Source organism: Drosophila sulfurigaster, chromosome 3 (genome assembly GCF_023558435.1).
Source record: "Drosophila sulfurigaster albostrigata strain 15112-1811.04 chromosome 3, ASM2355843v2, whole genome shotgun sequence".
NCBI classification, from domain to species: Eukaryota; Metazoa; Arthropoda; class Insecta; order Diptera; family Drosophilidae; genus Drosophila; species Drosophila sulfurigaster.
In genome coordinates, this window is record NC_084883.1 from 38794163 (window position 1) to 38806721 (window position 12559).

Below are 12559 nucleotides of genomic sequence, written 5' to 3' on the forward strand. Positions count from 1 at the left end.
CTATAGTCAAAGCGTCATCGCTTCTATTAGCACGACAATTTGATTTGATTTTAGCACTTCATTAAGAAATAACACGAACTGCTCGTCTCGTCTACTACTATGCAGCACTACGACAACCAAAAAGAAAAAAACAGAATGCTCTTCTCACTCCCACTCCTACAGTGAATCGCTCTCTCTCTCCCTCTCTGTAGATCTTTCGCTCGCTCTTTTGTGCGACTTGCCCTTTCAGCGTTGACAGTATCAGCAAAGTCAAAGCGAACAACGTTATTAAACAAAATCAAAAGCTTGATTTAGAAATTGCGATTTGCGCTTTGCTTTGTTTAATGCTCTTATAAGCGTAGGGTATTTTAATTAATTCAATTGGTTAAGTATAATTCTTGTTATTGGCAAGTACTGACTACTACAACAGCCGGATCCAAAGCATTATATTTTATTTATAACATGTACATAGAGTGGAAAATTTTTTTGCTAATCTTAGCATATTTTCTAATAATAGTTAATAACATTCTTCGTTGAACGCAAGTTGCACACAAAGAACTAATAATTTTGATGTGTATAAGACTTTTGCTCATACTTCTTATATTTGTGCTTATTAGAGGAATTAAGGCTTGTATTTATACTTCCTCTTATACTTGTGTTGCATGTGCCGTCCCTTTCTACCGCACTTAATCATAGGTAAATAGGACTAAAAATGTCCCCACTCTGAACTTTGCTTACTAAATTTAGCCCACGCCGTAAACTGCGCCGCGCTTATAAAACAAAGCAAAACATATAATACTAATAAAAATAACAACAGTTTTTGCTAATTGTAATCATCACAGTACAAGTTGTAAGTGTGTGTGTGTGTGCAATTAAAAAATGTCTGTCAACTGCATGCTTTTGATTTACATGCCCGTGCTCATAAGTTGACGTGCAATTATTCCGCACACATTTAATTATTTTAGTCTATGGAATTTCATTGGAGGTGCACGTAGAAAATAAAAGAATTCTCGTATTTTGATTTAAAATTAAATGTAAGATTTATTTGAAACAAATAACTGTGTTATTACATTGAATATACTCTTATTCCTGTTGCTTGGATTTCTTCTCTTTTTTTTTTGTTTCCATAATTTAGAAATGTAATTATATATTACATACACAATTACTTAGTTTGTATTGTAATAGTATCATGTATAATCTAATACATACACATTTTTCGGTTTATTTTGAACTTTTGCAGAGTCCAAAAAACAGCAACAACACACAGCAATTAAAATAACAAAAATTTTGCTGTTAGTATTTTTATGAATTTTTTTTATTGTTGTTGCTGTTTCTAGCCAGAGCCAGTTCTCTCTCTCCCTCTCTTTTAACGTCGTTCACAAATATATTTTTTTGTTGTTTTAAATATTAATTTTTCGCATCTTTTTTTTGATTTTCTTTTTGCATAGTTTTGTAAAGGATTTAAAGTTTACTTATGTAGTTTATAACTAGAGTTTTACATTGACATTAAAAAAAGGAAAATGTATGTATATTTTATGCAAAAATCTTGATACTATAATTAACAATATTATTATTATTAATATTATGTATAAGTTCTGGTACTCAATTAATAAAACGTTTTGCACTTTTAAAGCCTGTTACTCGCTCTTCTTTTTTGTCGTTTCTTAAAAATTTGTATTACTCGTATTCGCTTAATAAATTTATATATATATTATATATACTCTTTACATAATTTCATATTCATTTTTTTTGTGTTTTCGCTTGAATTTGGAATTGAATTGAAAATAAAAAATATTGTGATTTAATTTTGGTACGAAGAAAGTGTTACGGAGTGTGGTAATTATGTTATTTAAGATTTCATTTGCGGTTTTGTGTGTGTTTAATTTATTTTATTTATGCCTCCTAACTAAGTATTTTATATTTAGCTTTTAGGTTTGTAAAAAATGTTGAGTAGTTCGTTTTTTTTCTTTTAATTTATTTGTGGTTGCAATTTCGTGATGTTTGTCGCGTTTGTATTTTTTTAAATTTAATTTTTAAGTTACAGTAAATAGATCTGCAACAGTTTCTTCCTTTCTGTCTCTCTGGCCAAATATGTCAGGTGTTTTATAAACTATATATTTAGCTATATGTATATATGGTAACTATTTATTTTGTGATACTGCATTTTAAAGACAGGGCATGGCAAATGAATCAAGGACACCTCGAAAAATTATCATTTTTATTTTGTGTTATTCGATAAGTGTGCAAGGAACACTTTGAATTTTTGTTTAAATAGATAATGTTTACAGCACAGTAAGGATCGGTAACGGATCTGCGGGTCTTAAATACTAGTAATTGCTTCGACGGCACGTAAGGGTATTTCTTTTAAGGTATATTTTATATATATATATATTTCTATATACAAACATGGGTACGGTTTATACCTGTTAGCTATGGGGACTCCGATAGTAGCGATCATAGCTGTATTTATCTGTTATAAATAGTCGGTAAATTGTTGCTTTATTTTACAGGAATTTCTCTTCAATAGTTTTCTCTCTTTTATTATTCTTGTTTTTATAGAACGTGTACAATAATTTGGTCGTAGGTCTAAGACACTTTTTGGTTTTAATCCTTTTCCATAATATAAATAAATACATATACATGTGCAATGTATATATGGTTATATACAGAAAGTAGCGTTACGTTTTTTTGTTTTGTTTTTTAGAGTAAGTAGTATGTAGTTGTAGTTTGTAATAGGTATTTTCGTGACTTATGTGCGTAGTTAAGTAAAATCTGAGACTCGCTGTAAAATATATCTTTCGTATGTTTAACGCTTGTGCTTCGGATCGGATTCGATCGCGTCTAAGGATCGCATTCCGATTTATGGGTGGGGATGGGAGTAAGGGACACAATGGGGAACGGAGGAGAGGACTCTCAAGTACACTTAATGGCTAAAAGTATTACGAGCTACACAAAGCATAACGACCGGAACAAGGACAAGGACATGGATCAGGACGAGGACGAGGACAAGGAGTTATAAGAAGGGAGGCTTACATCTCTAGGAGGCGATAACTTGGCTTTGACTTAGCAGAAAAACTTGCGCACTTCCTCATCCAAATCGCTGGAGTCGACCAGATCATCAATCACACCCGGCACTAACAGCTCCACTACCTCTAGATCCTTTTTATCCCGTTCGCTAGCCGCTGCTGCTGCCGCCGCTGCCGCTGATGCTGCTGTTTGGACATCCGAGATGGGACTGGTGGGGATGGGCAGTGGCATAGCAGCGCCGGCAGCGCCCAACAGCGTCTCGTAGGTGTCCTCGAGCAGCACGCCGCTCTCGATAGCCGCAACAGCCTCCTCATAGTATCAGTTGAGGTCACGACGGAACGTATCCTCAATCGTTGGATCGGCAATCAGAATGGGATTCTGATCCGAGAGCATTTGATACTCAGCCACATCCATGGTACCCAAATCCAAGTCAAGCGTTTCGAAAATCTCGCGATTAAAATCCGCATTCGACGAGTAATCGCTAAAGATAATGGAGGGTATATTCGCTGTCGTTGGCGTATGGCTTTGCGATTGTCCCTGATGGTGCATATGATGATGCTGCTGCTGCTGCTGCTGTTGATGTTGGTGATGATGTTGCTGCTGTTGCTGCTGTGGTTGCTGTTGCAGATGATTCATGACCATGTTCGAGTTGCAGGCATTACTCACAGGCGAACTGCTCGAGAGCGGCGAATTCGTATGATGCGGCGAATTCGTGTGATGCGGCGAATGCATTGGTGAGTGGTGCGGCGAGTGGTGCAATGACAGCGACAACTGTTGCTGATGCTGCTGGTGATGGTGTTGCTGCTGTGGCGAGGCTTGCGCAGACATCGGTATGGGAAGCGGCGAACTGGGACAACCCAAGGGCGAGGGAATTGGCGAGGCGACCAGCGGCTCAACCACATTGACACCACCACCACCACCACCGTTGCTACTATTGTTATTGTGGTGCTCTCCACGCGGACCATTGAGACTCGGTCCGCCATTATGCGTGGCTCCCGTACCGCCCGCTCCATTGCTGTTGTTATTCAGCAACTGTTGCTGCTGTTGTTGTTGTTGGTTGTTGATGCGCCTCAGGTTGTTGTTGTTGCTGCTGGCTTCGGGACTGCCGCTCAGTTCATTGTAGTCCAAGAGTTTATTCTGGTCCTGAAACGGTCCATTTGTGCCATTCCCCGTTGCGGACGTCGCTCCGGTGAAATCATCAAAACCGAGACCCACAAAATTGTTGGCGAAACTTTGTTGCTCCGGCGATGAATTGCTATCGCCCAGCGAGAAGTTCTCAAAGTGATTGTGAAACGAGGGATTCAGACTGTTGAAGGTGGTATCATAACCACCGGGGAGTTGCTGATGCTGTTGCACGCGTATCGGGCTTGCGGGCGCCGATGTGTGCAGCTCGCTGCCCGAAACGCTGCTCAGCAGGCCGGGCGAGGAGCGTGGACTAGACGGATGGGCGGGCTGGCGATAGTCGGTCAGGTTGCCGGCCACAGTGTTTGAGGTGTTGTTTGTGTTATTCGCGCTGGCGCCCAACGTGGGTAGCGGACTAAACGACAGATGCGGTGAACTGCTTGTTGGCTGTTGCTGCTGCTGCTGTTGTTGTGCTGTTGTTTGACTGTTGCTACTGTTGTTGCTATTGTTGGCGACGGCGGATGTGGGCGAGTGTTGTTGCTGATGGTAGGGCGAAGGCGGACCACCAGGACTGAAGGGACTAGGCGATTGATCGCGATCGCGTCGCTGATTGTGCGGTGACATGACCGGCGATAACGTCTGATGTTGCAGTTGATGCTGCTGTGACTGTTGCTGCTGCTGCTGTGACTGTTGCTGCTGCTGTTGAGGTGTGGTGTAGTGTTGCAGCGCGGTGAGATTGGGCAGGGAGCCGGTATTGGCATAGCTGGCCTGATCCTGCAGCGATCTGAACAGCGAATTGGGGAATTTGGCGTTGTATGGCGTTGCTTGTTGCTGCTGTTGCAACTGCTGATGTTGCTGTTGCTGTTGTTGCTGCTGATGCAGTTGTTGCTGCTGCTGTTGTTGCTGCTGCTGTTGTTGCTGTTGTTGTGCTTGCGGCTGTTGTTGCTGATGCAGCTGCAGTTGCTGCTGCATGTTTTGATGATGCTGCTGCAACTGTTGCAACTGCACCTGATGCGGTAACAACGGTGGCTTTCTCCTTTGTGCCTGCGGACTGAAACTGCGTCCAATTTGATGCGGCGAATGAGATCGTTGGTGATGTTGTTGTTGCTGCTGCTGTTGTTGCTGTTGCTGCTGCTGCGGGTAATTGGCGTGCAACGAATTCATGTCCGGTGCAAAACCGCCCTCGGCAGCCACGGCCATGTTTAAGCTTTGATGCAGCGCCGAATCAGAGTTCGAGCGTCGCCAGCTCGTGTCCATTGGCGGACTCAGATAGAGGTTCTGTTGTGTGCCATTGTTGTTGTTGTTGCTGCTGTTGCCACCGCTGACGCTGTTGGGCAGACCCATGGCATTGATTAAGCCACCCGGTCCACCCGCACTGCTGCCGTAGGGTGAACGATCCTGTTTCCGTTCCGAGGGTCGTCTCATGGGTCCAACTCCCACACTACGCCCTCGCGACTCTCGATACGCTGTGGGTGAACCGCCTCCACCTCCTCCTCCTCCGCCACCGCCTATGCCATCCGGTGAGGCACCGCCACTGGCACCACTTCCATTCCCGCTGCCACCGCCGCTGCCATTGCCCGCATTCCCTGGCGAGGCATTTGCATTTGGGCCACTCTCGGGGCCACAGCACTCGAGCAGCTTTTGATTCGCCTGTGTCTCGTCCATTTTGGTGGCATACACCTCCTTCATAATCCGCTCGAACTCAGCGGTTCCTTCCGCCTGCTTCTGCTTCTGCAGCGCAATCTTCTCGCTGAATTTGCGTGGATTGGCCATTGTTGCTGTGATTGTTTGCTGTTGCTGTTGCTATAACTAGCTGTCTTTGCTGCGCCTGTGGTCAGTCTGCAAGAATACAATTAGTTTGTGAAATCAACAGTTTAGGTTTTTTTTTTGGTCATCAAGGGTTAACTGCACCACGCTTTAACCCCCCACTGCGGGTGTGCTTTTTTGTTGCTCTGTTACGCCATATTATCAGGCGCATCGAAGTAAATTGCTCTCCTATGAAAACAACTATCTCTGTGGAGGACAAAGCGACACTTGAATACTCTATTGACCAAGGTAAGTGTTGTATTTTTTTTGTTTGTAGGCATAACCCAGTCGTGCATGCTCTGTTCTTACTATATACATAAGATCAACGCGACTGTAAATACAGGTACATATGAATGTATATTAACAATTTTTTCTCGCAGCTTTCATGGAAACTTTTTTGTAAGATTTCACCTAATTGATGTTTGTAAATTTACGAAAAGGTGTTTTATAGCACCCTAAGGTTCGAAGAGTTCTATTCACCTACACATAACTGTTTTTCTATCATTATATAATTGAGTTTGATCTAGTCACAAATGATGTTAACTTTTGAAAGTTAGGGTATAAGCTTTATCTATTACTTTTCTTTGAATTAAGCCAAATAACAAATTCAAATTCAATTTTTTATCATATCTACATACATACATATATGAAAACCTGATAAATACGTAGTCATTGGTGAAAAATGTATAATGAGCAATAATTGAGGGCAAAGTCTGTTGACGCAGCAAGCTGCTTGACAAGTCACGTATGCAACGTGCATTGTAGGGTATTGCTAATGATTTGGGGTGCTTGGGAGCTTTATCAATGTGTCAGCGAACGGCCGCTGATAAGGCAGATAGTTGGCCTAACAAATCAGACATAGCCATAGCCGTAGCCGCACCGCTCTCTCTCTCTCTCCCTTTCTCTCTCTGTGTGTGGCTCATAGCACCTCTCTCGCTCTCTCTTGTTTGTTGCTATTTCACTCGTTAGCTATGTTGTCTCGCTGTGTCTCAATGCCATTGCATAACGAGCACGATATGTAAAAAGGGCGGGAAATCGCGTTGTTCCGACCAAAGTAAACAACGCGCTTTATAGTTCTTTGGAACTGTCTGCGAAAAAAGCTTGGGAAACCAAAAGGGGGGAACACTTAGTTCAGTAGGGCGACGACAACCTGCAGCTGCAATATGCAAATGCTTTTGCGTAGCGAAATGAAATTATTTTGCATTCATTGATTCGCTTTACCGCAGGGCAAAGTTTTTGCTGTTTTACTTCATCCACGTGAAGGGCATTTCTTGTTGTTGTTGTGTTTTAGTTTCATTCTGAAGCGACACAAACGCATCGCATTTGGATTTCCAGTTTGGCCTTTCCTTTTGCGATTATGCTCCCAATATATAAAATACAATATATAATAATATCGATCGAGCAATCATAAACCAGTTTCACAGCTTCACCATCATCTTCAACCTGATCTTAGTTGACAGGGTGTTGTTGGTGACAAAAGACCTTACCAAAAACAGACGACAACTTAGTAGCAGCAGCTACAGAGACAAACAATAACGACAACAAAACACACAAACGGCAAAAGAGAGCGAGCTAGCGAATAAGCGAGAGATACAGATACTTTATCTTTTGGGCAAAACATGTGAATACACATAGGAGTGATAGAACAATCAAAGCATGAAGTCATGCGAACTTGGATGTATGGTATAGTCTTATCTTCGGATTGGACATACTCGTAGATCTTAAATCGTGCTCGTGACTAAAGTTTGCCAACTGATAAATCAAATTCATCCCAAGTTCCGCGGGTTGATTTCAAAATTAAGATCTATTTTTTTTTAATGAAAACGTTCTATAATGAGATTGCAGAGTCACGTTTTAGGATAGTGAATGGAATATCTGAGTTTTCAGTTTCATTTCAACTCAATGATAATTGTTTATATTTTTCATTAGGAAAATTTGTTAATGACATCGTATTATCACGTTTTGACATTTGGGAGGTGGCTTTTTATTTGAACAGTTTTACTACAGTTTTATTTTTTTAAATTTCTGAAATTGAAAATGTCCGAATCTTAAATAACTACATAAAAAAAATTTGGGCTGATTTCTGGAGTTATTGTCTATTCTTTCAAACGCCAAAAACTTTGCATTGTCAGCTTTCAATAACCTCCAATAAATAGTCGAGCATTTTATTTCATTTAAATGGATAAGTAATTTTAGTTTATAACTAGCTTTAATTTGTCACAGCTAAACTATATTCCCGGTTGGTTTCGTTTCTTCTCCACCATTTTAAATTCTAAGAACCTGCATGATGGGAATTTTTCGTACAACACTGGAAAATTTAATAATATCTGAACTGATTCATAATATTTGAAATTCATTTGAACTGACTGGGGTAATTGGCAAACTCAATACTTATTTATTTCCCTGGAAATAATGTAGTTTTATTCCTAACACATTTCTTAAAAGGGAAAATGAGAATCTCGTTAATAACAATTTAAAAGTGGGAAATTCTGAATTCCAGTTGATTTGGGGAATTTAAGAAAGTGAGGTGGTTTTGTCCCCTGTTAGGATATTGTAAGAAATAATTAAGATTTCAATCTCGTTTTACTGACAAGTAATCAGTCTCTACATTCATATTTTTGAAGTAACAAAATTGATATATTAAGCTCATATTTCTTCCTAATATCAAAATTTTTAAAAAAGAAAACTTCCATGATGGGAATTTGCTTTGCTACACTTTAAAGGTGGGAATATCTGAATTTTTAATTACATTTCAACTGATATCTAGACGTTCAAATGGGAAATTTACTAAAATGAGTTTGTGCTGTCACGTGTTAGGATAGTGCAAGGAATATCTTAGACATTCGTTTCATTTGAACTGATTAATAATAATGAATTCCTTTTAAAAATCATTAATATGTATTTGCTATCTCTGTTCATAAAGCCCAGTTAAGCAGTCAATTTTGAAATACAAAGACAAAGTTGCGTAGCGCCTGGTGCGATCGCCAATTCCAGCTAATTGATGACTAACAATTCGGAAGTGTGTGTGAAAACCAAATATGGCTTAAAGCCAAGCTCAGTCTGGCTAATTGCCCATGCCGATCACATTCAGCGAGTGCGCATTCTTTTTGGGCTCGTGCCCATAAGAATTACCCAAACGCCCCCTTTTGCTGTCACAATAACAATTGTTGGCTGTTGCTGGGTGCGAGGGCAACTAGGAAACAGCGAATAGCAAAAACAGAAAAAAAGTTTCCCACGAATCGATAATGACATTTAATAATGATTTAATAAACCGAAACGATAAAAATTTACTTAAGCCCACATGGCCCGCCAGCGTTGCCAGATGTCGGGAGTACAGGGAACAGGAAGCAGGTCTGCCTGTTCGTATCCCCCCCTAACCATGCTATCCCAGGCCCTTTTGCTGTTTATTGTTGTTGGGGTTTGTGTTGTGTGCTTATCAGCTGCTTTATCGGCGCGCGCGCCATGGAATTTTTGAATAATTTTGCACTGTTTGTTTACGCGAGACGGTGTGCACACTGAGTGCGAGAAGAAGAAGGGAAGGGGAGAAGGGTGGATGGGTGAGTATGCACGAAAATGACAAACACCCGCATGTCCGAAATTTCCCTTCATTTCACTTACACTAATGCAAATTGAGCGGCCGCCGGTTTCGCTTTTGCAAAACAAAACGAATTGCAATTGGTGGGTGGCAGCGAAGGGGGTCGAGGTGAGGGGCATGTAATGGCGCGTGGGCAGTAATATGACCGAGGGTGGGGGAGAAGAGGGACTGTTGATATGGGCAGCTAGTCAAGAGGGCTTTTTACTTACTTGTCAAGCGCGCGCTATGACAACAAAATCACTTGCTGTCTCACTCTCTCACTCCTCCGCTTTGCGTGCTTTCGCGTGCTCTCCCACAATCGTTGCTCTCTCTTACTGTCTCTCCCTCTCTTTAGATGGCTCTCTCTCCAAACTCCTGAATTTGCCGATTGTGGCTGTTGTTGTTTTGTGTGCTAAAATATTTCGCTTTGGCGTTTTGGTTTTTTGTGTTGCTTAATTAAAATAGGTATATAAATGTATATATATATTTATATATTATATACGACTATTATGATGGCTCTGTTATGGCTGAATATATTTTTGGCGCTTTTTTAGCGCCCAGCTGCTGTCAAGCTTTTGTAGTAGTTGAGTTGTTGTTGTTGTTGGTTTGTTTGTTTGTTCTAAGCTCTCACTAAGACTAACACACAACACAGCACAGCGCGAGCGTATGTAGCTTTTTTCTTTTCTTTTTTTTTGCCTACTGCGTCGTCTTCTTCTTTACCGTACGCGCTAAAAACTTGTCAGCCGTTTTTTTTTGTTTTTGCTTTTTATTATTATTTGGTTGCTTGTTGTTGTTGGTGGTGGAGCGACTGATAAAACCAGATTTTTATATTGCGTTCTGCTGCTAGAAATGTGTGTTCTTTTTTGATTGTTTAATACGAAAAATTGATTTCTAATTTCAGTTTTGAGCGCAGCTGCTCGTTTCTGAAATATTGTTGTTGTTGCTGTTGTTGTTATTCAGCTGGGAATTTGTTAATGGCCGCGCGCAAAGATTTTTGTGCTGTGTGTGGCGCTGCTGCTCTTCTTCTTCTCCTTGCTGGTTGTTGTTGTTTGCTCACTTACACTCACTTAGAAGCAGGCAAACACACACACACACATACACTGGCACACACGTTTGTTCGCGCTTATTGTTTTAACGCACAACTACGACGTTTTTTTTATTTTGCGCTCAGCTGCTTGGCACTTAATTTTTACGTTTTTTGTTGTACTTTTTCTTTTTTTTTTGTGTGTTTTCGTTACCAACGAAATGAAAAACTTTTGTTGCGCCTTTGACCTCTTTTCACACCGACGTCGACTGTGACAGAGGCAGAGGCAGCGACAGCGACGGACACTTTAAAAACTGTATTGGTATTTGTGTAGTTTGTTTGTTGCTTTTCCCAATTGGAATTCTTGGGATTACAACACGCAGTTGGGTTCTGCTTCTTCTTGTTGGGACTGGCGGCGCAGCGTTGTGCCCGTTGTGTGACCGTTTTTGTATTGCATTTCCTTGTTGTATGTATGTATGGCTACGTACTCTATGTATGTAAATTCAGCTACTGCTCCGATTTGGTTTTTTTTTTGTGTTTTTCAGGCAGCAGCGCGACAACAAGAACAAGAACAACAACACCGCGCAACACACACACAGACAACTGCACACCTACACAACTACACTACGACGCACACACACGCACGCATGCAATACACATACACACGCTTTTCATATGTACACACATACGTACGTACACACACGTATGAGTATTATTATGTACACACACGTATTATGTATGTTATTTTCGTTTTCGTTGCACCGCACTCGCACAAACTTATCATCACGATTCGACGACTGCTGCTGCTGCTGTCGTTTCTTCTTCTTCGTTCATCTTCGTCGTCTTCTTGCTATTTTTTTTAGTTCTTTATTATTGGCACTTTGCGTTTAGCTCGCACACGTCTTCAATTGTTGTTAACGCGCCACACAACTGCGCCAATTTATCGATGCGTTTTTTCAACAATATTTATCGCATTTGTTTTGTTATTTTTCACTTTTTCTTATTAGATTTCTGGTTAAGCAGTAGAGGTGGAGGAACATCGATGGCACTGGCGAGGTATCGATGGACTAATGTTTGTATCGATGTATTGTGAGAAATATCGATTTTTTTAATGGCGATGTTTGTTGCAGCCAAATTCAGATTTCTTCTACCAATTATTTATAAAGGTCTAAAATACACCATTATATACATATATATATATATATATATATATGTATATATATATATTTTGGATTGTGACTACATGACACATTTGTAAAATAAAAGTTGTAATGTCCGATATATGCCACCTGTTTATACTGATCATAGTACTTTGGTATATTTACAAAACCCGAGTTGCGACGAAGGCGCGATATTTTAAGTAGCTTGTCATTTCGAAATTCTAAAGATTTTTGTTTTAACTTCTTTAGTTTTCACATCTTATTGATAAGAAGAATACAAAAAACGAGAACTTAAATTTTTATTATACGATTGGGTGTTGAATAAAGAGCAGCAATTTAAAGAACAACAATTAAAAAATACCCTTAAAACGATTATGGTATTTTTCCAGTATTATTTTTTTTCAACCTCTGATACATCGATGTCCGTTGGCAATCATCAAACTTTTTCCACCTCTATGAAACGGCAGAGAATTGGATTGCTACAGAGCTGCTGGCGCGAGTTAGCAACATTTTTCCGCTAGATGGCGCCTGCGTGCTGCTCCGCAACAGTTGCAGCAACTCAACGGTTGAGCCTATCAGCTAGGCAGAAAAAATCAAGATGTTTTATTTTTGAAATTTAAATGTGGCTGTAAAAAGGAAACTGTCATTTAAAATTGTAGATGCCATTATAATGGGTATGATTATATAATAACACTGTAAGTTTACTTTGAGTGGGTTTAAGCTTCAAGGGCGTTTATATTTACATGAACTCGACGTTTTTCTACTCCTCGAGTGATACTTAAACCTTGCTTAAATATTCTGACAATGTGCGTGTGGGTATGTGTATGTGTATGTGAGTGGGAGAGAGAGGGCGCCACTGTAGGGCTG

The 12559-nt window shown here is 40.3% G+C and overlaps 2 protein-coding genes across 2 annotated transcripts; both read right to left on the bottom strand.

Annotated features, from left to right (window-relative positions):
* Positions 1–1325: 1325 nt before the first annotated feature.
* LOC133840219 (uncharacterized) lies at positions 1326–3237 on the bottom strand. The gene has a single exon (XM_062271922.1). The coding sequence runs from the start codon at positions 3235–3237 to the stop codon at positions 3043–3045; it is 195 nt and encodes a 64-aa protein (XP_062127906.1). The 3' UTR covers positions 1326–3042.
* Positions 2691–11618, bottom strand: LOC133840217 (putative uncharacterized protein DDB_G0271606). The gene is made up of 2 exons (XM_062271919.1): positions 9739–11618; positions 2691–5967 (listed from the first exon to the last, which is right to left on the bottom strand). Exon 2 carries the CDS (start codon positions 5899–5901, stop codon positions 3325–3327), a length of 2577 nt encoding a protein of 858 aa, XP_062127903.1. The 5' UTR covers positions 5902–5967; positions 9739–11618; the 3' UTR covers positions 2691–3324.
* Between the last annotated feature and the right edge of the window lie 941 nt (positions 11619–12559).